At 41.6% G+C, this 23,901-nt stretch overlaps 1 protein-coding gene across 5 annotated transcripts in view; it reads right to left on the reverse strand.

Annotated features, from left to right (window-relative positions):
- The window catches only part of KIAA1210 (KIAA1210 ortholog), a 77,759-nt gene that overhangs the window by 30,430 nt on the left and 23,428 nt on the right, over positions 1–23,901 (reverse strand). For 2 of the 5 annotated variants that reach the window (XM_043897736.1, XM_043897735.1), the window contains exons 2-6: positions 14,176–14,246; positions 8,880–9,048; positions 5,836–5,962; positions 5,468–5,593; positions 2,193–2,336 (exon numbers count right to left, since the gene is read on the reverse strand). In XM_043897736.1, coding sequence (XP_043753671.1) covers positions 2,193–2,336; positions 5,468–5,593; positions 5,836–5,962; positions 8,880–9,048; positions 14,176–14,246 — 637 coding nt within the window. Of the gene's footprint in view, positions 1–2,192; positions 2,337–5,467; positions 5,594–5,835; positions 5,963–8,879; positions 9,049–14,175; positions 14,247–16,154; positions 16,202–17,855; positions 17,979–23,901 lie in introns of those variants that run through there. The other 3 variants (XM_043897739.1, XM_043897737.1, XM_043897740.1) reach the window with 3 other exon arrangements.

Raw genomic sequence — 23,901 nt, forward strand, 5'->3', positions numbered from 1 at the left:
AAGAGACTCGCTTTAGATCTAAAAACACAAACAAGTTGAAAGTGAAACAATGATTAAAGGGATTCCAAGAAAATGATAACCAAAAGAGAGCTGGGGTGGCTATACTAAAATCAAACAAAACAGATTTCAAGTCAAAATTGTTGTAGGAGACAAAGATGGACATTATATATTGATAAAAGGGTCAATCCATCAGGAAGATAGAACAGTCATAAACAGAACAACAGACCCACTCCTGAATACATGAAGCAAAAATTGACAGAACTGAAGGAGGAAATGGACAGTTATACAACAATAGAGATGTCAGTATCCCACTTTCAATTATGAATAAACAGCTAGACAAAAGGTCAATAAAGAAATAGAGGACTTGAAACAATAATGCAAACTTAACATATATATATATATATATAAAAAATAGTCCATTCAACAAGAGCATAATATGTATTCTTCTGAAATGCACATGGAACATTCTCCTGTATAAACCATATGCTAGGCTACAAAATAAGTCTTAATAAATTTTAAAAAGATTGAAACCATGCAAAATATCTTCTCTGATCACAACAGAACAAAACTATACAATCAATAACAGAAGGAAGACTGGAAAATTCACAGATAGGTGGAAACTAAACAACATACCCTTAAGCAATGAATGGATCAAAGAAGAAATCAAAAGGAAAGTTAGAAAATACTTTGACATGAATTAATAATAAAACACAACATAAACTTATGTGGTACAGCAAAAACAGTCTTTAGAAATGTATAGCTGTATATGCTTGTTAAAAAAAGAAGAAAGCTCTCAAATCACTACCCTATTGTTCCACCTTAAGGAACCCAGAAAGATGAAACTAAACCCAAAGCTACCAAGAGAAAGGAAATAATAGAGATTAAGGCAGAGATAATGAAATAGGGAATAGAAAAACAATATGGAAAATCAATGAAACCAAAAGTTGATCCTTTGAAAAGTAAAACAAAATGGACAAATCTTTAGCTAGATTGATTAAGAAAAAAATAAGACACAAATTATTAAAATCAGAATTGAAAGGGAACAATTACTACCAACATTACAGAAATAAAAAGGATTATAAAACAGTACTATGAATACTTGTATAGATAGCCTAAATGAAATGGGTAAATTCCTAGACATATCCGAATTACTAAAATTGGATAAAAAAGAAATGGAAAACCTGAATATACCTATAGCAACAGATTGAATCAGTAATCAAAACCTCGAAACAACTAAAAAAAACAGGACCAGATGGCTTCACTGGTGAATTCTACCAAACTTTTAAATAATACCAATCCCTCACAAATAATTCAAAACACATGTAAGAGGGAATACTTTCTGACTCTACAAGGCAAGCATTATCATGACTCCAAAGCCAGATAAAGGCATCACAAGAAATGAATGCTATAACCTATATCCCTCATGAATACACATGCAAAATACTAGCAAACCAAATCCAACAGCATTTTAAGGGCAATTATACATGATGAGCAACTGGGATTTATCCCAGAATTAGGAGGTTTAACATATGAACATCACTATATAATATATTATGAAAATCAAATGTAATATACCATATTAAAAGAATGAAGGAAAAATAATATGATCATCATGATTGATGTAGAAAAAGCCAATCCAATTAACCACACAATAGTTTGTGAATGGAAGTGTTAATGAGGACAGTCTACTGATTTTCCAGTTGATGGCAAAGCTAGATGCATGAAATACATGAAATACATGCCAGTTGGCTGGCAAAGCTAGATGCATGAAATACACATACATGCCATCTCATATCAAATGATTTTTCATATGGATATGTGTTTATCAAACCATACTATGTGCCCTAACCTTTGGGATTTTTGGCATTTGAAATTGTAGAGGCTTTTTACATCCATAAAAATCTCTATTAGTTTTCTTCATGAAAGAACTGAAAATATCTGCAAACTTTTTTTTTTCCAGAAATACTGTCTCCCATACCTTATAAATTACAGTGCTGATTATTTGGTTTTTAGAATTGGGCAGAAAATGTAAACCAACAGGCAAATTAAAAGCCAAAAATGGCAGCTCCTTCCCCAAACATCCCCTTAGTATTGAGCTACAGCAGGAAAAAAGATAGGCAAGAAGAAATTACGCCTCTGACTTGTGCACCCGCCACCCCTAACCTGCAACTTCAGCCGGAACTAACACTCACCTTCTCCCATGTCAAGATATTGTATGATGAACTCTTCTTAAGTGGCTCATAATCAACAGACATTTCTTCAAGATCCTTAAAGATGGTGTCAGATTGAATGAGATGTGAGCTGATGCTGCGTTGGCATGGACGCAGTAGTGGGATCTGTCAAGGAAGAGTAGAGAAAGAAAAAGTTAAAAACTTGTGTGCCTTCCCCCAAATTACCTGTTGCTCAAAGGTTGAAGGGTTAAGAACCCAAAGTGGGAAAAAAGAAAAATGAGCCAAGGAAAGAATCTCCCACTTCCTTGTCTTCACTTCTAGTACATACTCAAACCAAAGACTAATAAATAGCCTGGGCTCACCCTCTGGATTGCTGCACATTTTTGCCAATCCCAAAGACAGAAACTTTAAATTGCTTCCTTGCTCAAAACCAGAATCCTGGTGTTATGTCCTACTGATGCCAACTAGAAATCTTATTTGAGTCCGATCTTTGTTTTGATTTTGTTCTTGTCTTTGGAAGTCCATATCTTGGGGAGATGAGCCTTTGGGTTATGTTCTGGGCTTGGCATCCAGGCTACAATCTTTATTTCTATCATTCTCTCTGTCCAGGAATTGTCTGGATGGAATCTTGACTGTGTTGTTTGCTTATCTTAAGCCTGTTGAGACTGACTTTCTGGCAATATTAGAAAATCTACACAACTATTCCTGGTTAGAACTGGATGACTAGTTTTCTGAAGGGGATAAAAATTGTTCATTTGGTTTTACCTTGAGCTTCAGCAGACTGATTTAGTTGATTCCAGTTAGGAGTTCATGTTATACTTGAATTGGAGGCACTGGCCCCTGCCATGATCCTCTTGATGTGTATCAGAACCCCCAAATTTATCTTTAACAAATACTGGCTAAGCATGTACAATGTGCCACACCCATTCTAGGCACTGGGTCTACAGCAATAAACAAAACAAAATCCTTGTTGACATGGAACGGACATGCTTGATTCTGTCATAGGTTCTGCTCCTGCTCAGGACAGATGGGTGTCAAACTCTCAAAGCCAAAGAAAAGGGGCCACATTGAGTTTGTGCCTGTGGGGTACTCCTGGCCAATGTCTAAGGTGCCCTCTTATGACTACTAGGCCCCACTGGGGGCTCTTAAGAACAAACCTTGGGGATTAACAATCCCAAAGCACAATTATAATAATAATCACTGTACTAATGGCAGCTAACTTTTACGGATGGCTTTACTTGGCTTTTGTTGCTCACTCACTAAGTTGTGCCTGACTCTTTGCAACCCCATGGACTGCAGCACACCAACCTTCCCTGTCCTTCACTATCACCTGGAGTTTGCTCAAACTCATATCCATTGAGTCTGTGATGCCATCTAACCATCTCATTCTCTGTCACCCTCTTCTCCTCCTGCCGTCAATTTTTCCCAGCATCAGGGTCTCTTCCAATGAGTTGGCTCTTCGCATCAGGTGGTCAAAGTATTGGAGCTTCAGCTTCAGCATCAGTCCTTCCAATGAATATTCAGGGTTGATTTCCTTTAGGATTGACTGGTTTGATCTCCTTGCAGTCCAAGGGACTCTCAAGAGTCTTCTCTAGCGTGACAGTTCAAAAGTATCAATTCTTTGGCTCTCAGCCTTCTTTACGGTCCAACTCTCACAATCCATACATGACTACTGGAAAAACCATAGCTTTGACTGGACAGACTTTTGTTGGCAAAGTGATGTCTCTGCTTTTTAATACACTGTCTAGGTTTGTCATAGCTTTCCTTCCAAGGAGCAAGCATCTTTTAATTTCATGGCTGTAGTTACTGTTCACAGTGATTTTGGAGCCCAAGGAAATAAAGTCTGTCACTGTTTCCATTTCCCCCTCAGCAGTATGTGAACTGAGAACTTCCAGATGTTCAAGCTGGATTTAGCAAAGGCAGAGGAACCAGAGATCAAATTGCTAACATCCGTTGGATCATAGAAAAAAGCAAGAGAATTCCAGAAAGACACCTACTTCTGCTTCACTGAATACTCAGAAGCCTTTGACTGTGTGGATCATAACAAACTGCGGAAAATTGTTAAAGAAATGGAAATACCAGACCACCTTACCTGTCTCCTGATAAACCTGTATGAAGGTCAAGAAGCAACAGTGAGAACTGGACATGGGACAACAGGCTGGTTCCAAATTGGGAAAAATACATCAAGGCAGCATATTGTCACCCTGCTTATTTAACTTATATGCAGAGTACATAGTGTGAAATTCCAGGCTGTTGAAGCCTAGCTTGAAGGATTTTGAGCATGGCCTTGCTAGCATATGAAATGAGTACCATTGTGTGGTAGTTTGAACCTTCTTTGGCATTGCCCTTCTTTGGGATTGGAATGAAAACTGACCTTTTCCAGTCCTATGGCCACTGCTGAGTTTTCCAAATTTGCTGGTATATTGAGTGCAACACTTTCACAGTATCATCTTTTAGGATTTGAAATAGCTCAACTGGAATTCTATCACCTCTACTAGCTTTGTTCATAGTAATGCTTCCTAAGGCCCACTTGGCTTCACATTCCAGGGTATCTGTCTATCTTTAGGCGATAGATGGTAACACCAATGTGGTTACCATAGTGGTTACCTAAGACCTTGTTTGTACAGTTCTTCTGTGTATTCTTGCCACCTCTTCTTAATATCTTCTGCTTCTGTTAGGTCCATACCATTTCTGTCCTTTATTGTGCCCATCTTTGTATGAAATATTCCCTTGGTATCTCTAATTTTCTTAAAGAGATCTCTAGTCTTTCCCATTCTATTGTTTTCCTCTATTTCTTTGCATTAATCATGAGGAAGGCTTTCTTATCTCTCCTTGCTATTCTCTGGAACTCTGTACTCAGATGGATATATCTTTCCCTTTCTCCCTTATCTTTCCCTTCTCTTCTTTTCTCAGCTATTTGTGAGGCCTCCTCAGACAATGGAGACTAAAGATGTACCCTCCTTCCTGTTGAGGCAGGGCCAGAGAATTTCAACATCTTACAGACTGGGCTAATGGAAAGACTAAAGGCTGGAGGTCAACACATCTGAATCAGAGTTTCAGGGCTACCACTAACTGTATGGTAAGCCGGAACAATTTCTTTAATCTCTCTGAGTCTTTATTCAATCCTCACAGGCAACCCCTTGAACTAGATATTTATATTATACCCATTATAGATGAAGAAAGGAGGGCTCAGAGAGATTAAGTAATCAGCCCAAAGTCACAGGGCCAATAAATAATAGAGCAGGGATTCAAGAATAGGTCTGCCTGTTTGACTTTGAACAACTCTACTTTATTACCTCGGTGGTCTTGGAGCCTGCAACACAGAATTCACTTCTGTCTGTACCTCTTGGCACAGTTCCAAACACAGCTTCATGCATGCTACCAATCTCAGCTCTAGGCAGAGTAATAAAAACATGAGATCTCTGTGGAAGAAAGAAAAAACATGGGAGTTGGAATGCCTGCACATTAATGTCACCATTATAATACTCAGAGCATTTTTGGGGAGCGTAAAGAGAAGTGAATATGGTGATCCTGGCCAATACTGTGTGTCAGGCACTAGGGAAGCTCATCATATACTTAGATATTCTCTCATTCAGCGTTTACAACAGTGGGGGTGGAGTCAGGAGTAGTCCAAGTATGCGCTGCTGCTCGAGTTCACCATTACCTGCAAAGGTCTGCCTCTTGGGATCTCTGGAGAGGGGTATAGCTTCCTTTCTGATCTTTCAGGGTCAGGCTCCAACACAAAGATGCTGTCATGAGACAGGGCTCTGGTCCCCATTCTGTTCTTGGCCCTGACCAGGAAGGAAAAAGTCTTATGAAAGCAGCCAAGGGAACCAAAGATACATGTGTATCTATACTATGGCCTACCACAGACACCTCAGAAGCATATGTGCTGACACACACAGTCTTCTGTGAGATATTGAGTGAAAAAAATAAAGAATAGTATGGTCCCATTTAATACATATACATATATGACATGGGCTTCCCAGGTGGCGCTAGTGGTAAAGAGCTCGCCAGCCAATTCAGGAGACGTAAGAGACTCCCGTTCGATCCTTGGGTTGGCAAGATCCCCTGAAGGAGGGCATGGCAACCCACTCCAGTATTCTTGCCTGGAGAATCCTATGGACAGAGGAGCCTGGCGAGCTACAGTCCATGGGTTCACAAAGAATCAGATATGAATGAAGTGACTGAGCACACATATATTACATACATATATAGTTTGTGATCACAGAGAAAAGTCTGGAAGGATATCCACCAAACTGTTAGCGGTGTTTCCCTCTGAGGAATGGCACTAGGAAGAGCAGGAGTACTTTCATTTTATACTCTATGTACTTCTGCATAATTTTAATGTTTTCAAATGATCCACATATTTTTTTAATATAATAGCTTTACTGAGATATAGCTTACATACCATATAATTCACCACTGAAAGTATACAGTTCAGCAGTGACAACACTGTGGAAGGGGAAGGAAGACTCTGAGTCTTGCTATTATTAAGGTGAAAGTTATAAAAGATCTTCCCTCTTCCACCCCACCCTCTGGATTTTAGTAGAGCTAATCTTAGTCTTCCTTATATCTATATGACTGAGTGACTGAACTGACTGAGACCTATAAGGCAATGGTCTATAATGTATGGTTTGTGAGGTATGAAGCAAGCCCCTCAGTGCAAAACCATCTCCCTCCCTAGTAAAGCTATCTGAAATTCCTCACATTCAATGCACTCATTAAGGTCCGTTTTAAAGAGACCTCTGTGCTGTTAGTAGGCAGTATAACACATTTGCTAACTGCCTTATTAGTTCAGTTCAGTTCAGTTGCTCAGTTGCATCTTACTCTTTGCGACCCCATGAACTGCAGCATTCCAGGCCTCCTTGTCCATCACCAACTCCTGGAGTTTGCTCAAATTCATGTCCATTGAGTCTGTGATATCATCCAAACAACTCATCCTCTGTCTTCCCCTTCTCCTCCTGCCCTCAATCCCAGCATCAGGGTCTCTTCCAATGAGTTGGCTCTTTTGGAAAGACCCTGATGCTGGGAAATATTGAAAGTGGAAGGAGAAGGGGGCGACAGAGGATGAGATGGTTGGATGGCATCACCGACTCAATGGACATGAGTTTGAGTAAACTCCAGGAGTTTGGTGATGGATAGGGAGGCCTAGTGTGCTGCAGTCCATGGGGTCGCAAAGAGTTAGACACGACTGAGAAACTGAAATGAGCTGAACTGACTCTGCATGTAAGTTAAATAAGCAGAGTGACAAGATACAGCCTTGATGTACTCCTTTCCCAATTTGGAACCAGTCCATTGTTCCATGTCTAGTTCTAACTGTTGCTTTTTGACATGTGTACAGACTTCTCAGGAAGCAGGTAAGGTGATCTGGTATTCCCATCTTTAAGAATCTTCCACAGTTTGTTGTTATCGACACAAAGACTTTGGTGTAGTCAATAAAGCAGAAGTAGAAGTTTTCCTGGTACTCTCTTGCTTTTCCTATGATCCAACGGATGTTGGCAATTTGATCTCTGGTTCCTCTGCCTTTGCTAAATTCAGCTTGAACATCTGGAATTTCTCAGTTCACACACTGCTGAAGCCTAGCTTGGAGAATTTTGAGCATTACTTTGCTAGCATATGAGATGAGTGCAATTGTGTGGTAGTTTGAACATTCTTTGGCATTGCCTTTCTTTGGGATTGGAATGAAAACTGACCTTTTCCAGTCTTGTGGCCACTGCTGAGCTTTCCAAACTTGCTGACATACTGAGTGCAGCACTTTCACAGAATCATCTTTTAGGATTTGAAATAGCTCAACTGGAATTCCATCACCTCTACTACCTTTCACTACCTCCAAGCAAAGCCTTGAGACAATGGATAGCAGGACACTTGAGTTCTGTTGGGATTTCAGATAAGTCTGGGGTTTAAGGCCAGGGGAACAAGCCCAAGTGGAACTCCATAGAGGGGAATTCAATTGATCCAGAAAGAGCTGGGTGGATACTGGGCATCCAGATTTTCCACATTTCTAAGATGTGGAATTTGGGTCCTCAAAGATGAAAATATGAATAGGAGTGGCAGTGGTGGCTGAGAAACAGTCTTCCCCATACTTTATATGATCAGTTACAGCATTTCCCCCAGTCTCTTGGGATGGAGGGAGAAATAGACTTGGGTTCCTTGCTTGCCTGTTTTTTTTTTTTTAATTAACACAGTGATTTCATCCTTATGTCCCAACCCAGCTAGATGGCTTCACCAGTCTAAGATTTTAATCACACATTATGAGATCTGGAGTCTGAGGTCTGGGCAAGCAAATCAGATCAAGCTTCCAAAATGATGGAGACTATCCTTCACTTATGAAACAGAGGCCACCAGCTCCTCTCTAGTGGTAGGCTCCACATCTCAAGTGCTTGTAGCTGTGACACAGCAGGATTGCCCTGATCTACCCACACCCTCTCACCCAGTGCTCTTAGGGGAGTGGGGTATGCATTTGGTATGCCCCATCCAACCCACTGAGCTGTGAGGCCCAGACAGCAAGCATATATCTATGAGCACAGGGGAAACCCTCCAGGATGTGGCTGCATTGGCAATGGCTGCAGACCCACCTCCCACAGGCAGGGTGACCAAGAGCCCCTGGGGACCAAAGGCCAGTGATGATTCAGCCACCAAAGGAGGACCTGGATGTAGCTCCCTGCCCTTTGCCTTGTCCCTGGCCTCCACCCCTCCTGAGCTTACCCTGGCTTGGTTTGTTGACCTTCTTGAACTGACTTCAGAGAAAAGATGTCAATACTGCTGCTGGACAAGCTTTGTTTGAGCCGTCTCCCTCCCCGGGCACCTTTGGACTCTTTCTTCTTCTTCTTGCCAAAGAAGCTCTTGAAGGCTTTAAATTTGGATTTCTTTTTTCCTGGAAGTTAGAAATGCAATTGAAGCAGAGTGTGATGGTGGAAGGGAAGACAGGAGAGGAAATGGCTTTCATGACGGGAATGAGGAGTAGGATCCCAGAGGCCTTGTGGGTCCTAGCTTTCACACCAGTGCCCCTGGCATCGTTCCTCTGTTTTGTTCTCTTCTTAGGAACTCACCAACAAAATATCTGAGTTTCTGGTGAAAGCAGAAGCTCAGACCCCAGCCTGTGGCCTCTGGGCAGCCTCTATTCAGGCTCAACTCACCCTGCATGCACTTGCCTCTCAATTTCAACTATTAACACACACCTCTTTCCTGGTCCTAAGAAGTTCATTCATACGCAGCAACTTTTGAGCCAACATAAGCACTTGGTACCCTGATCACTGGAGTCTTCGTGATCCAGCTGGGAAGTCAAGCTTCCACATGTGACAGATACTTCAGGACCTTTGGAAATCCATGTGGGAGCTGGTATTGCCCAACCTGTGTGCTGCAAGGATGCAGACCCAAGGCACAAATGCAGGGGGTTGGTGTGGTCATGGAAGATGTCTTCTAAGAAGGGCTTTATGAGGAAGGGAGAGGGCCGGGAATTGGGAAGAAAGGGGTGCTGGGCAAAGAAGCACCCTGTGCAAAAGGCGTGACAACGAGACCAAAGAATTTTGCAAGGGAGGGTGTATGTGTGTGTGCGTGTATGTGTGGGTGAATTATGTGCACTGTTCCTCAATTATTGCTGATTGGTTCAGATTACCTACAGGGCTACTGCCCTCTGCACATGCAGATAATTGAAAGTTTGTTCTACTATCATTAAAAAAAAAAAAAAACCAGGGCAGCTTTCAATGCTCCTCAGGCTCTCTCTGGGTTTTCTTGAGTTTCCTAATAAGTACATATATCCTTCTCCAGGCTCAGAAGAGGGAAAGGGGAGAGGAGTTTGTGCTGCATTCATCCGTGAGAAGGAACCTGCTCTTACTGCTTCACATGCAGTAATTTACCAACTCAGGTGTCTCATTCCAATTCCCAACAGCCTGGTCTCTGGAAGTCAACAAGACTGTTACAACATAGGCTTAGTGATGTGATGGAAAACACCACCAGAGAGTAAGAAAACTCTAGAATCCTGAGCTTGGTTTGGCTCTGCTATCGATTAGCTCTGTAACCTCAGGTAAGTCATTCAACCTCTCTGGGGCTCAGCTGGAAAATGAGGGGATCATGCTAATCAGTGTCTCCCAAAGTGTGTTCAGAGGGATGCTCATAGGTCTGTTGCATGAAAAGGGGGGTGTGTAGTCTAGTCAATCTGGAAAACGCTGATTAAACACAGTTTAGCAGTCTGTGTTCCAACAAAACTTTTCTGAAACTTCAACATGCCTATGTGGATGGTGAAGTGCCAAGAAACTGGGTAACAATGTTGTCTCCCCAGTGCATGTATGCAGAACGTCTAGCAAAACACACTTAGGCAAATGCTGAAGTAGGGCTCCTTCTAGTGCTGAAATATTATGGCCTGTCTGTGTACTGATTACTCCTGGGCCTGCCTAGAATAGAACCTTTAGAAAGGTTTCTAAACCTCAAGGCCTGCCTTAAGTCCAATTTTCCACCATCACTACAATTCATGCTCCTCTTTGCACACTTAAAACTTGACTGTTGGCACCACACATTTTGCATCTGAATGTTCTCTAGTCTGTCCATTCATTCATTCATTCAACTATTCAGCGAACATTTATTAAGGTCAAGCACTTACTACGTTTTGCGTATCAATGAGAAAGGAATAAAATGCGGTTCTATGTCTTAGGTACTGTCCCCCACCTCAGGGCTGTAGCCAGGCCCTCTTAAGCATCCTTTTTAGCAACTAGCACAATGCAAACACACTGTGACACTCCAGAGACAACTGAATCCACTGAGGGGTGCAGAAAACCAACATAGCTTGCCACATCCCTTAAATTGAGATCACTGTGCAGAGCCATTCTTAAGCATCCTATCATTTAAATACTGGCCCTTATCGGGATTGATACAAATTGTAAATAATGTGGTAAAGAGTTTGGCATAAGATCTGGCATGTAGTCAATGCTAATAAATGAGCTAGAATTAAGGAATCAATAATTGTCTATTAAGACCAGATTCAATTCTAGCCTCCAACTAATAAAAATAAATGAAAAAAAAAAAGACCAGATTCAATTCTATCTGTAAACAGATCTATCAATTCTAACCATCTAACCATCTATAGATAAAGAGAAGCACCATTGGGGCAATGAAGGAAGATGGTAGTATGTATGCTTGATAATCGCTGCTTAAGTAACTTCAGTTCTGAATGGTCTGAGGAATCTCTCATTTACTAGGATATACCTACATAGGGTCATGGTTAGGATAAATTTGGCAAGTGTACCTTGAGACAGACAGAATAAAGCATGAAGACGCATTAGGAAATATTTATTTTTCCAAGTTCCATTCTTTAATTTTTTAAGGAAAAAAATTAAATGAATTTCTAGGATAATGAATTATTTAAAATGATGTTTGACCTCATAGAACTACTGTGAGGATTCAACATGGAAGTGCTGAAAAGTATACAGGACAGAGTAGGCTGGCTCTAAAATAATCTGCATTTTGCTCCCCAGCTTTCTTAATCTTCCCACCCCCTAAGGATTTCTAAAATCCATGAATTGGGGAGATTTTTATGTAAAATCCTGATTACTATACTCTGTTAATGACTATACTCAGTTTTTTACTGGGATGTATTTACCAATTAGATCTCAGGGTAAATGTATTTGTAGTATCTGTAGTATTTGCCTACTTCTGTGGTGTAAACCCTAAAGGAGATCAGTCCTGGGTGTTCATTGGAAGGACTGATGCTGAAGCTGAAACTCCAATACTTTGGCCACCTCATGCGAAGAGTTGACTCATTGGAAAAGACCCTGATGCTGGGAGGGATTGAGGGCAGGAGGAGAAGGGGATGACAGAGAATGAGATGACTGGATGGCATCACTGACTCGATGGGCATGAGTTTGAGTAAACTCCGGGAGTTGGTGATGGACAGGGAGGCCTGGTGTGCTGCGATTTATGGGGTGGCAAAGAGTTGGACACGACTGAGGGACTGAACTGAACTAAACTGAACTGTGGTGTAAATACTCCCATTGTGGTCAATTTCAAGCTAGTAATATGACACTTAGGAAGAGACATGCACAGCCTCTCAAGTCAGCATGAGCCAGCTCCAACAGACCACTAAATAATTCCTGCCCAGTGATAAAGAACTGGGCAGTGCCACCTCAGTTTTACAGCCTGAAAAGTTTATTGGAAGTGTTTTTATTCAGTTATTAAGTGTTTGTAGATTGTGTCACGGATCTAGCTGCCACCTGCTGATTCTCTCCTGTCTCTCTTTGCTGGTATGTAAGAAGCAGGTTTGCAACTTGAAATCCTCTAGCTTTGCCCACCTCCCACTCCAGTATTCTTGCCTTGGAAATCCCATAGACAGAGGAGCCTAGTGTGCTACAGTCCATGGGGTCACAAAGAGTTGGACATGACTTAGTGACTAAACAACAACAACACTTACGTAGGTCACCTGTACACTGGGTAACTTATTCCCCTACAAGGCACAGCAGTGGTGGTCAGTGAGCTGACAGCTGTCTGGATTTCTCCTGTAACAAAGCCATTGGCCTCCCTGTCTGAGTCCAAGGACTACATATTTCCAAACAGGCAGTAGCTTTCAACATCCCCATCCACTGAGGGCCGGCAGTATGTCACATGCCAGGAAACAGCCCATGGAAGCCATCCCCCGATCTTCCCCCAGAGAAAATAACACAACTCCAATGAAGAAATTATTGCCTCGGGTTGTGTATTTGCTTGTCTACCATGCACACAGGCAGCCCTTCTGAGTTGAACTTAATGAGCTTTCAAAATGCAAGGCGCATAATGGTGACCTCGTTCTCTTGCATTGCTTCTTGGAAAGAAAATTCTTCTAATTAGCCCTTCTTCCCTTCAACTTCCCAACAGCCACTGTATTCTCTGTCTGGCAATGACTCATACTACAAATGTACCCAAATGTTTGGTCTCTTAAAAAGGATTGTGAACAGAGAAAGGGTATTTCCTTACCTCCACTCTTCATCAAGATGCACTGCATTGCCATTTTTTTTGGTAAACATCTGTCTAGCTCGTATCCAAAAGGATAGGTCAGTTCATTTGGTTGTTGGGGCTGCTTTGGTGAGGAGGCCTGTCATACATTTATTTATTCATTCATTTCTTAAAAACTTTTGAGTGTCTAATCATGCTCTCTGAGGCCCAATACTGAACAATGGTGACACAGAGATGAAGACCCAAGCCCTGCCCTCAGGGATCCATGCACCATGTTCAGCATCCTCCTACTCAATTCATTAGTGAAGTCAGGCCTCTGGGAAGCCACAAGAAGGTTCCCTGTTCTTTGTCTTTCCAGACCAAGTCTTCTGCCCCACACACTACTAAGAAAACTCAGCAATCATTGAAGAACAACCCAGTGAACTGTTCAATTCAGTTCTGTCTTTAAATTCAATGTCTCACCTTATATCTTAAGGTTCCTCCCCCGCCCCCCACATTTTTTTTCAGTGTCAGTAAAACTTATCATTTTTAGTGACCTTTGCCTATTACCCCATTCATGGTCTCCTATCACTCACAGGTGATTCATAGTTTATAATTATAATTTAAATGTATACACGTCTAAGTAGGTTTTGCAAAAGAAATTTTTGTAAATTGTTCCCATTTAATAGAAGCCTATGATGGTGTCTTTTGTTACTATACCCCCTTTACACCTCAAAATTACAAATTTATCTGTTGGTTAAATCTGGATTACTATCTATGGCAAAACCTCAATTGAACCTCTCCGATCATGGCCTGTTCTGATTTCTTTTTCTGATTAAGCAGAAATACTTCTCTTGCCTTAGTAAACAGAACCTGGCAACCATATTCAAGGAAGATTGCAAGGTATAGACAAAACTTTTTAGACTATCAGAGATTGCGATGAAAGAGAAGAGCTTAGAAGATGGAAAAGTAAATATGGACTGAGTCTATTGTCATTAGAAATTTGATATGAACTTGTCTTCTTGTGACTTGATTCTTTCCTCTAGGGGTTAAACACACTAAACAAATCTAGTTCTAGTTATCAAGATTTTACTGGGTTACTTACCCTCATCACTGGTCTCCAGAACTTCCACACTGCCAGAAACTTCACTTAGTGATTCAGCCATCATTGGTTCACTAAAATAAAATATAGAGCAAGAAACCAAAAAAAAAATCATTCGATATCCAGTATATTACACAATCATTTTACCTGACTCCTTATCCTCCAGTTAGATTCTTAAACTATGCAAGAAAAGATATATAAAGGGAATTGCCATTAGAGAGAACTATTCTTCCTTTAAAAAAGACAATGATTCCATTTACATGAAATGTACAAGATAGGTAAACACAGAAAGTGTTTTGCTTAGGGCTAGAGGTGCTTTTTTTGAGTGACAGAGCACAGAATTCCTTTCTGAGGTGATAACAATATTCTAAAATTAATTGTGATAGTCATACAAATCTTTGATTTTTAAAAATTTTATTTATTTGGCTCCCTAGGGTCTTAGTTGTGGCACCTGGGATCCTTATTGTGGTGTGAGGGTTCTCTAGTTGTGGCTTACAGGTTAGTTGCTCTGTGGCATGTGGAATCTAAGTTTCCCAACCAAGGATCAAACCTGAATCCCCTGCATTGGAAGGCAGATTCTTAACCACCAGGGAAGTCTCCAAATCTTTGAATATACTAAAAAGCACTGAACTGTATACTTTAAAAGAGTGAATTGTATCATATGTGAATTATAGCTCAGTAAGGCTATTACTGGGGCTTCCCTGGCAGTTCAGTGGTTAAGACTCCATGCTTCCAATGCACAGGGTGCAAGTTTGATCCCTGGTGAGGAAACTAAGATCCCACATGCCATGTAGCTCAGCCAAGAATAAATAAATAAATAAAACTGTTACCAAAAAATAAAAGACAAATATACAAAACCTGATCTATTGCTTTGTGTGGGGGCCCATTAGATTTGGAGGCCTTTTACTATTCATGGGTGTACCCAGGCAGACAGAATTGTATTGATATAGCTATAGCTATATAGATAGCTATAAAGAAAAAATTGAGATACCTGACTACATAAAAATTTTAAACTTTTGGCCAAAAAAAGTAGAGTCAGCAAAAGAATAACAAACTAGGAAGTAATACTTACAGCAAATATAGACTTCAGGGTCGATTTTCTTAATTGTCAAGAGTGCATATAAATCAATAAAAGACAAACCACTGGATATAAAATGGGGCAAATGATACAACCAGAAGTTTATAAAAAAAGAAATACATAAAGAAATGCTCAGTCCTACTCATAATTAAAGAAATGTAAATAAAAATATCAAGCCAACATTTTCACCTATCAGATTGTCAAGAAGTTTTAATTTTGATGTTCCATGCTGACAAAGATGGGAAAAATAGACACGTTCATACATTATGGAGTATAAATTGCTCTCTGAATAAGCAATTTCACAGTATCAAAATAAAAAAATACACATACCTTTCGATACAATAACATCACAACTGGAACTTTACCCTGTAACTATACTCACACTTGCACACGACAATATACATGCAAGAATGTTTCTCACAGCATTGTTTTAAGTAGCCCAGAATGAGAAACAGCCAAAGTGACCATCAAAAGGATAATTCTCCCTTGACTCTGATTCTATGTCATAGGAGAATTATCTGTCCCTGACCTCCTTTCCATTAGTGCAGATAATCAACTGAGAGTCTACTATACATTTTCTTTTTTTAGGCAAGTCTCAAATTTTTTATTTAAAGAAATGATGCATAATACATAGCAATAATTTCAACAAGCTTTTTGTTTAAATTTTAGCCTCTGTAGACTCAAAAGCACAAGGAATTACTTACATATTTAAAAATAATACTCTGAAATTTCGTATTATTTTTCATCTTCTGTACTGTTTTTGCTGCCAAAATATAGGTATTCCTATATGATGCTTTGGCCTTCCTGAGTGACTCAGTGGTAAAGAACCTGTCTGCCAATGCAGGAGACCTAGTTTCGAACCCTGGGTAGGCACAATCCCCTGGAGAAGGAAATGGCAACTCACCCAGTATTCTTGCCTGGAGAATTCCACGGACAAAGGAGCCTGGAGGGCTATATAGTCCATGGGGTGGAAAAGAGTTAGACATGACTTAGCAACTAAAACAACAACAATATAATGCTTTCAATTTTTTTCCTGTATATTAACCTCAATCATAATACCATACATTTTCCATTCATTCTAGCCAAAGCTAGAGATGATACGTCTAGGGAAGCATGTCAATTGATAATCACACTTTTTAAATTATGCTGACATTTTTAATGGGAGTTGGTGTGTGGAGGGGAAGGGTTCTGATGAGTACCATAACCCAGAGAAAGGATGCTATATTCACATACAGCAGGAGCACTGTGGAGAGGCAGGCAGGGACTTATCATAGCTCCTTATCATAGCTCCCCTTGGGGTCTTGATTCAAGTGCCATCAAGTTGAATTAAGTAGGTTCTGGATCCCTTCTCCCTACCCTGGATCTGTTCTGCTTCTGGAAATAGTCAAGCCACCATGTTTCACGGATGGGCTCCAGGCCCAACCTGCACTTCCCTCTAGCCATAAGCTCTGATATTTCTCTGGAGCTAGAGAGGGGTGACCACAGGCTCTGAGGTGAAGGTGAACTTGAACGGTCACCCACTGAGAGTGACTGAGGCCTTGGCAAGCAAAAGTTTCCAAACCACATGGAAAGCTGACAGGGTCCTGGTATCAAAATGACTTGAGACTCTCTCACTGAGAAGTCCCATGGTTCCCCACGGGTGTGTGTTCTTTCTCACTGCAATGAATAATAAAACCAGCTTGTTCAATGGCAGATGTGTTCCAGGTGGGCTTTGACTGAAAGGTATTGACACTTTATTCAAGTCACTAAAACTCTATGATCCAATATCACAATTCTGCCTGAAGATGACAACCCCAGATCCACGCAGTACTCACTAATTATGACACAAACTATATATACATATATACACACACACATACATATACATATATATATACATGTATACACTTATACATGTATACATGTATATACATACACACACACACACACACACACACACACACACACACAAGTTCCATCTGGAGATCTGGAAGGAGCAAAGGGATAGAGAAATTCAGAAGCCCCTCAGAAATTCAACAGGAGAACAGGAGAATTCCTTAGGCCAGGAACAATTCACATCACTGGTGAGTCCCTGTGACATCTTCATAAACATGGAAGTACCCTTTCCCCTGCAACTAAGAAAGGCTTCTTAGATACTTGGGAAATAAACTATCTCTGAGCTTTACAGAAGCCCATGGAAAAGGAGCCCATTTTCCAAAATACCAGGCCACAGCAGGCTAACGTTGCTTTTGACCCACCCCTGTCAGGGGTAGAAGAAGGAAGGGGAAGGACAACCAAAAAGAAAAAGATGGAAGACAAAGGTAAAACAAAGAAAGAAAGCGTCCTGCCGGCATCTGTGTTCCTAGAGCTCTAAGAAAATCATTCAATCTAAATAATCTTTGAGTTTCAACTGTCAAATTCTTTCTGGCATACTTGCCTTATTTCCCTAATTGAGGGCCCCAAGGGCAGTACCACCATCAGCAGAGCTGTCTCCCCTTCCAAAGCAACAAACCAACAACCACAACCAAACACAGGAACCTCCTCTAGATTTGAAATCCTCTTCCTGTTACCACCCATTTCTCTGCATTTCTTTAAAGCCAAACTTTAAAGAGATCTCTTAACTTACCACTCTTATGTCTTCACTTCTGTGCTCTCTCCAACCAGCTTTCCAAATCCAACTACTTCCAAACCACTGCAGTAAAACTGCTCATGTTCAATCCAACCATCTGCTGCCTGACCTGCCTTCCCAGCAGCATCTGACACTCCCTCTTTGTTGAATAATTTTATCACTTGCCTTTCTGAACATCACATCATACTCCCTTCATTTTCCTCTACCTCATTGGCTGTTCCTTCTCACCCCCGTTGGCTGTATCTTCCTCCTTTCCCTGGATGTGAAATGTTGTAGCATTTGAGGGCTCTATCCTTGGTCCTTTCCTTTATCTACAGTGATTTCCTAGACCAGCACCATCACATGGAAATGTTAACAGGAGCCACAATTGCAAGCCACAGAGGTAATTTTAAATTTTCTAGTAGCCACATTTTAAAAAGCAAGAAGAAACAGGTGAAGTTTATCTTTTTTTCTTCAAGTTAATCTTAATAATGTATTGCATTTAACTTAGAACCAAAGTCTTATCATTTTAACATGTAATCATTATAAAAATAATATCAATGAGGTATTTTATGTTCTTTTTTTTCATACTGTCTTTGAAATCTTGTTTGTATTTTACACGTCTAGCACTTCTCAATTTGGGCTGGCCACATTTCAAATGTTCAGTAGTCCCATGGGGCTACTGACTACCATATTCTGTGTGCTAAGCCACTTCAGTTGTGTCTGACTCTTTGTGACTCCATGGGCTATAGCCCACCAGGCTCCTCTGTGCATGGGATTCCCCAGGCAAGAATCCTGGAGTAGGCTGCCATTTCCTTCACCATCCATATTCTAGATGATCTCATTCACACTTTATCAATACTATCTAGACACTAGAATCCAAAACTTCTGTCTCTAGACTGAGCCTCATCCCTGAACTCCACATTCCTATAGCATCTGTATAGCCAACATTTCCAGGGGCTTCCCAGTGGTGCTAAGTGGTGAATAACCTGCTGGCCAATGCAGGAGACATAAGAGACACAGGTTCACTCCCTGGGTGGGGAAGATGCCCTGGAGGAGGGCATGGCAACCCACTCCAGTATTTTTGCCTGGAGAATCCTATGGACAAAAGAGCGTGGTGGGCTACAGTCCAGGGTGTCAGACAGAGTTGGAGATGACCAAAGTGACTAAGCACGCATGCATGCAGCCAACATTTCCACCTAACAGTGTGTATCAGATGATTGGGTCCCCTCACACTCCTCCTGGGTTTTATGTGCTCTGGTCCCACAACCATGCCCCCCTTGACCACCAATCCTACTACCCTCCTACTTTCTTCCTCCGCTCTAGCCTCACTGGTCTTCGTGCTAATCCCCAGCATGCCCAGCCACTTTCAATCACAGGGTCTTTGATTTGCTGCTCCCTCTGCCTGGAGGGCTCTTTCCCCAGATGGTTGCATGAATGCTTCCTTTATAGAAGTCAAGTCAGCTCCGAGGTTACCTCTCAGACAGAACCTCTGTGATAATTCTAGTTAAAGCCTCTAGACTCTCTCTGTCACTTTATCCTTTGCTCACATCTTATAGCAGTCATCACTATCTGAAATTATATTCTATATTAATTTAGTTACAATGTCTTATCTGTCTCCTCTGCTAAAATGTAAATTCCATTAGGGCAGGGGCCTTGTCTGTTTTGTTCATCATTAGATCTCCCAGCACCTGGAATGTACCTGGTACATATATAAAGTGAAAGTGTTAGTCGCTAAGTTGTATCTGACTCTTTGCAGCCCCATGGACTGTAGCCCACCAGGCTCCTCTGTCCATGGAATTCTCCAGGCAAGAATACTGGAGTGGGTTGCCATGCCCTCCTCCAGGGGATCTTCCCCACCCAGGTATTGAACCTGGGTCTCCTGCATCACAGGCAGATATATAAGGCACTTGATTAATGTTTGTGGAGTGAATGCTTAGATTTAATAAAAGGAGAAGTAACAAAAGAACCATTTTTTGGTCAGAAATTTCTTAGAAGTCGAGGCATGCTACAGGAGGCAAGGGAAGACTTGTCCTGGGAGAGGAACCTTCTTATTCACTAGCTTAGCAGCTCCCAGCAAGGCAGGCCCCGCCACTAGGTTATCCACCTGCACAGAACCAAGCGCTCTTGTCCTTGTCACAGAGACTCCTCTCCCAGATGTCCCAGGCACGAGATGCCTGTGTGTGGAGCCCCACTCAGCCAGGCGAGGCCCAGGTCCTCTTTGATGAGATTTCAGGGAAACACAGTCTGCCTCATCCTCCTTTCCAGCTACCACCATAGGCAAAACTTCTTTCCATTTTCCCCAGGCTGACCTTATTAACCAGAGCTTTGTTTCCCCAGTATCTCTTCAGAGAGGCAGAAAGGCTGTATTTTTTTTTTTAATTTATTTCTTCTGACTGTGCTGCGTAGCATGCAGGAGCTTAGTTCCCTGACCTGGGATCAAACCCATGTCCCCCACAGTGGAAGCATAGAGTCTTAACCACTGGAACGCCAGGGGAGTCCCAGACTGCATTTCTTTCATGTTTCTCATTATGGTTAATAGAAGTTTAAAGTGAATTGGTTCCTTAATTATACTGGTGCTCTTTAACGGTGGCCTTGGCACTGCTTCCCGGCTTGTCTATAGTTTTATTTATGACGTTTAGCAAAAATTGCTGTCACCTCAGTGCTATCTCAATCTGACCATGAGCTTAGATGAGTTCACCCTCTTCCTGTTGCCTGCAGGATCACAGCCAAGATCTTAACACTCAAAGCTCTCAGTTAGCAGGTGCTCCCCACCCCCTCTGTTCTCCAGTAGTCCACCCCCACTCGCACCCTCATGATCTGGTCTCCCCAAATCACTCATCATTGCCTGACTACACTGTGTTCTTTTGCATTGTCTGTGCTCTGCACAAGCTGTCCACTTGGCCCGGAACACTGCCTCCCTTGGCCCCGCATCCTTGAAATCTTACACATTCTTCAAAATCCAGCTCAAAGATACTGCCCTCACCCAACACCCTTGCCCCTCTGCCTCGCCCCTTGCCCCTTGGACGTGTCTGTCGTGGTTGATATCCCCTTGGAGACAGGGACCCCATTTCACTTACCTGGAGATTCCCAGCACCTAGCACCCTAGTGGCTCAGATGGTAAAGGGTCTGCCTGCAATGTGGGAGACCCAGGTTTGATCCCTGGGTTGGGCAGATCCCCTGGAGAAGGAAATGGCAATCTACTCCAGTATTCTTGCCTGGAAAATCCCATGGACAGAGGAGCCTGGCGGGCTACAATCCATGGGGTTGCAAAGAGTTGGATGCAACTGACCAACTAACACAGCACCTAGCATGAGACCAGGCTCAGGAAGGTGCCCACTGTGTGTCTTTATGGATGGATGAGTGCAGGAGTTAGGGGAGGGGGGATGTAGTGACAAATAGGAATTGGGGGGAAATGACTTTCTTGCTTAAACATATGGGTACAACTTGAGATACACTCACAGCAAAAGCCCCTCTACATGAAGTCCCATGAAAAAGCTGGCAAACTGAGTAAGGGAAAAGGAGATAATGTATGTTTTTATCCAACGAAGGATGAGAGGCCTTCAGAACCACTTCCAGAGAGCATAAAGTCCTGTAATAATGGTCATCCGGAAGCCTGACCCAGCAGAAATAGAAAGTTTCATTGTGAGTCATTGTTTAAATACGGTCTTGCTCTCTCTAGGCCAGTCCCAGATGCTGAAGCCCCAAAACAGCCTTTTCCTTTTCAAACCATCTGACTTAAGAGCTGAACAAGGGCTCTGGGGAGACGAGGGGAGGAGAGAAAAAAACAAGTAAAAAGGCCTGTCTTCCAAGGTTGTTGAAATGTTTTAACCACAGCCTGGTCATGTTTAAGGATTCAGTAGACTTTGTAGACAGCTTTGCTGCCTTCCCAGAGTGGAGAATGCTAATGAGAAGCAGCTGGCCTCATTTTAAAAAATTGATAGAATAAAATGTTTTTCATAGAGTCTGTGGTAGGCAGAATTCTACAATGACCCCCAAGGTTGTTGCCTCCCTGGTTTGCATGCCTTATAAATCCCCATCCCTTGAGTGTGGGTGGACCTGGCCTAATCAGGTGATCTCTTTTAAAAGTGCATCTATGATATTGTCAAAATGGCTATTCTACCCAAAGCAATCTATAGATTCAATGCAATCCCCATCAAGCTACCAACGGTATTTTTCACAGAACTAGACCAAAGAATTTCACAATTTGTATGGAAATACAAAAAACCTCGAATAGCCAAAGTAATCTTGAAAAAGAAGAATGGAACTGGAGGAATCAACCTGCCTGACTTCAGACTCTACTACAAAGCCACAGTCATCAAGACAGTGTGGTACTGGCACAAAGACAGAAATATAGACCAATGGAACAGAATAGAAAGCCCAGAGATAAATCCACGAACCTATGGACACCTTATCTTTGACAAAGGAGGCAAGGATATACAATGGAAAAAAGACAACCTCTTTAACAAGTGGTGCTGGGAAAACTGGTCAACCACTTGCAAAAGAATGAAACTAGAACACTTTCTAACACCATACACAAAAATAAACTCAAAATGGATTAAAGATCTAAATGTAAGACCAGAAACTATAAAACTCCTAGAGGAGAACATAGGCAAAACACTCTCCGACATAAATCACAGCAAGATCCTCTATGACCCACCTCCCAGAATATTGGAAATAAAAGCAAAACTAAACAAATGGGATCTAATGAAACTTAAAAGCTTTTGCACTACAAAAGAAACTATAAGTAAGGTGAAAAGACAGCCGTCAGATTGGGAGAAAATAATAGCAAATGAAGAAACAGACAAAGGATTAATCTCAAAAATATACAAGCAACTCCTGCAGCTCAATTCCAGAAAAATAAATGACCCAATCAAAAAATGGGCCAAAGAACTAAACAGACATTTCTCCAAAGAAGACATACAGATGGCTAACAAACACATGAAAAGGTGCTCAACATCACTCATTATTAGAGAAATGCAAATCAAAACCACAATGAGGTACCATTACACACCAGTCAGGATGGCTGCTATCCAAAAGTCTACAAGCAATAAATGCTGGAGAGGCTGTGGAGAAAAGGGAACCCTCTTACACTGTTGGTGGGAATGCAAACTAGTACAGCCACTATGGAAAACAGTGTGGAGATTCCTTAAAAAACTGGAAATAGAACTGCCATATGACCCAGCAATACCACTTCTGGGCATACACACTGAGGAAACCAGATCTGAAAGAGACACGTGCACCCCAATGTTCATCGCAGCACTGTTTATAATAGCCAGGACATGGAAGCAACCTAGATGCCCATCAGCAGATGAATGGATAAGGAAGCTGTGGTACATATACACCATAGAATTTTACTCAGCCGTCAAAAAGAATTCATTTGAATCAGTCCTAATGAGATGGATGAAACTGGAGCCCCTTATACAGAGTGAAGTAAGCCAGAAAGATAAAGAACATTACAGCATACTAACACATATATATGGAATTTAGAAAGATGGTAACGATAACCCTATGTGCAAAACAGAAAAAGAGACACAGAAATACAGAACAGACTTTTGAACTCTGTGGGAGAAGGTGAGGGTGGGATGTTTCAAAAGAACAGCATGTATACTATCTATGGTGAAACAGATCACCAGCCCAGGTGGGATGCATGAGACAAGTGCTCTGGCCTGGTGCACTGGGAAGACCCAGAGGAATCGGGTGGAGAGGGAGATGGGAGGGGGGATCGGGATGGGGAATAAGTGTAAATCTATGGCTGATTCATATCAATGTATGACAAAACCCAAAAAAAATAAAATAAAAAATTTAAAAAAATAAAAAAAGTGCATCTATGTGTGCTTGCTTCGGCAGCACATATACTAAAAAAGTGCATCTATGCATAGAGAATGGACTTGTGGACACAGTGGAGGATGGAGAGGGTAGGCAAATTGAGAAAGTAGCATTGACATATATACACTATCGTGTGTGCTGGAGAAGACTCTTAAGAGTCCTCTACACAGCAAGGAGATCAAACCAGTCAATCCTAAAGGAAATCAACCCTGAAGATTCATTGAAAGGACTGATG

This window comes from Cervus elaphus, chromosome X (assembly GCF_910594005.1).
Source record: "Cervus elaphus chromosome X, mCerEla1.1, whole genome shotgun sequence".
Taxonomy (NCBI): Eukaryota; Metazoa; Chordata; class Mammalia; order Artiodactyla; family Cervidae; genus Cervus; species Cervus elaphus.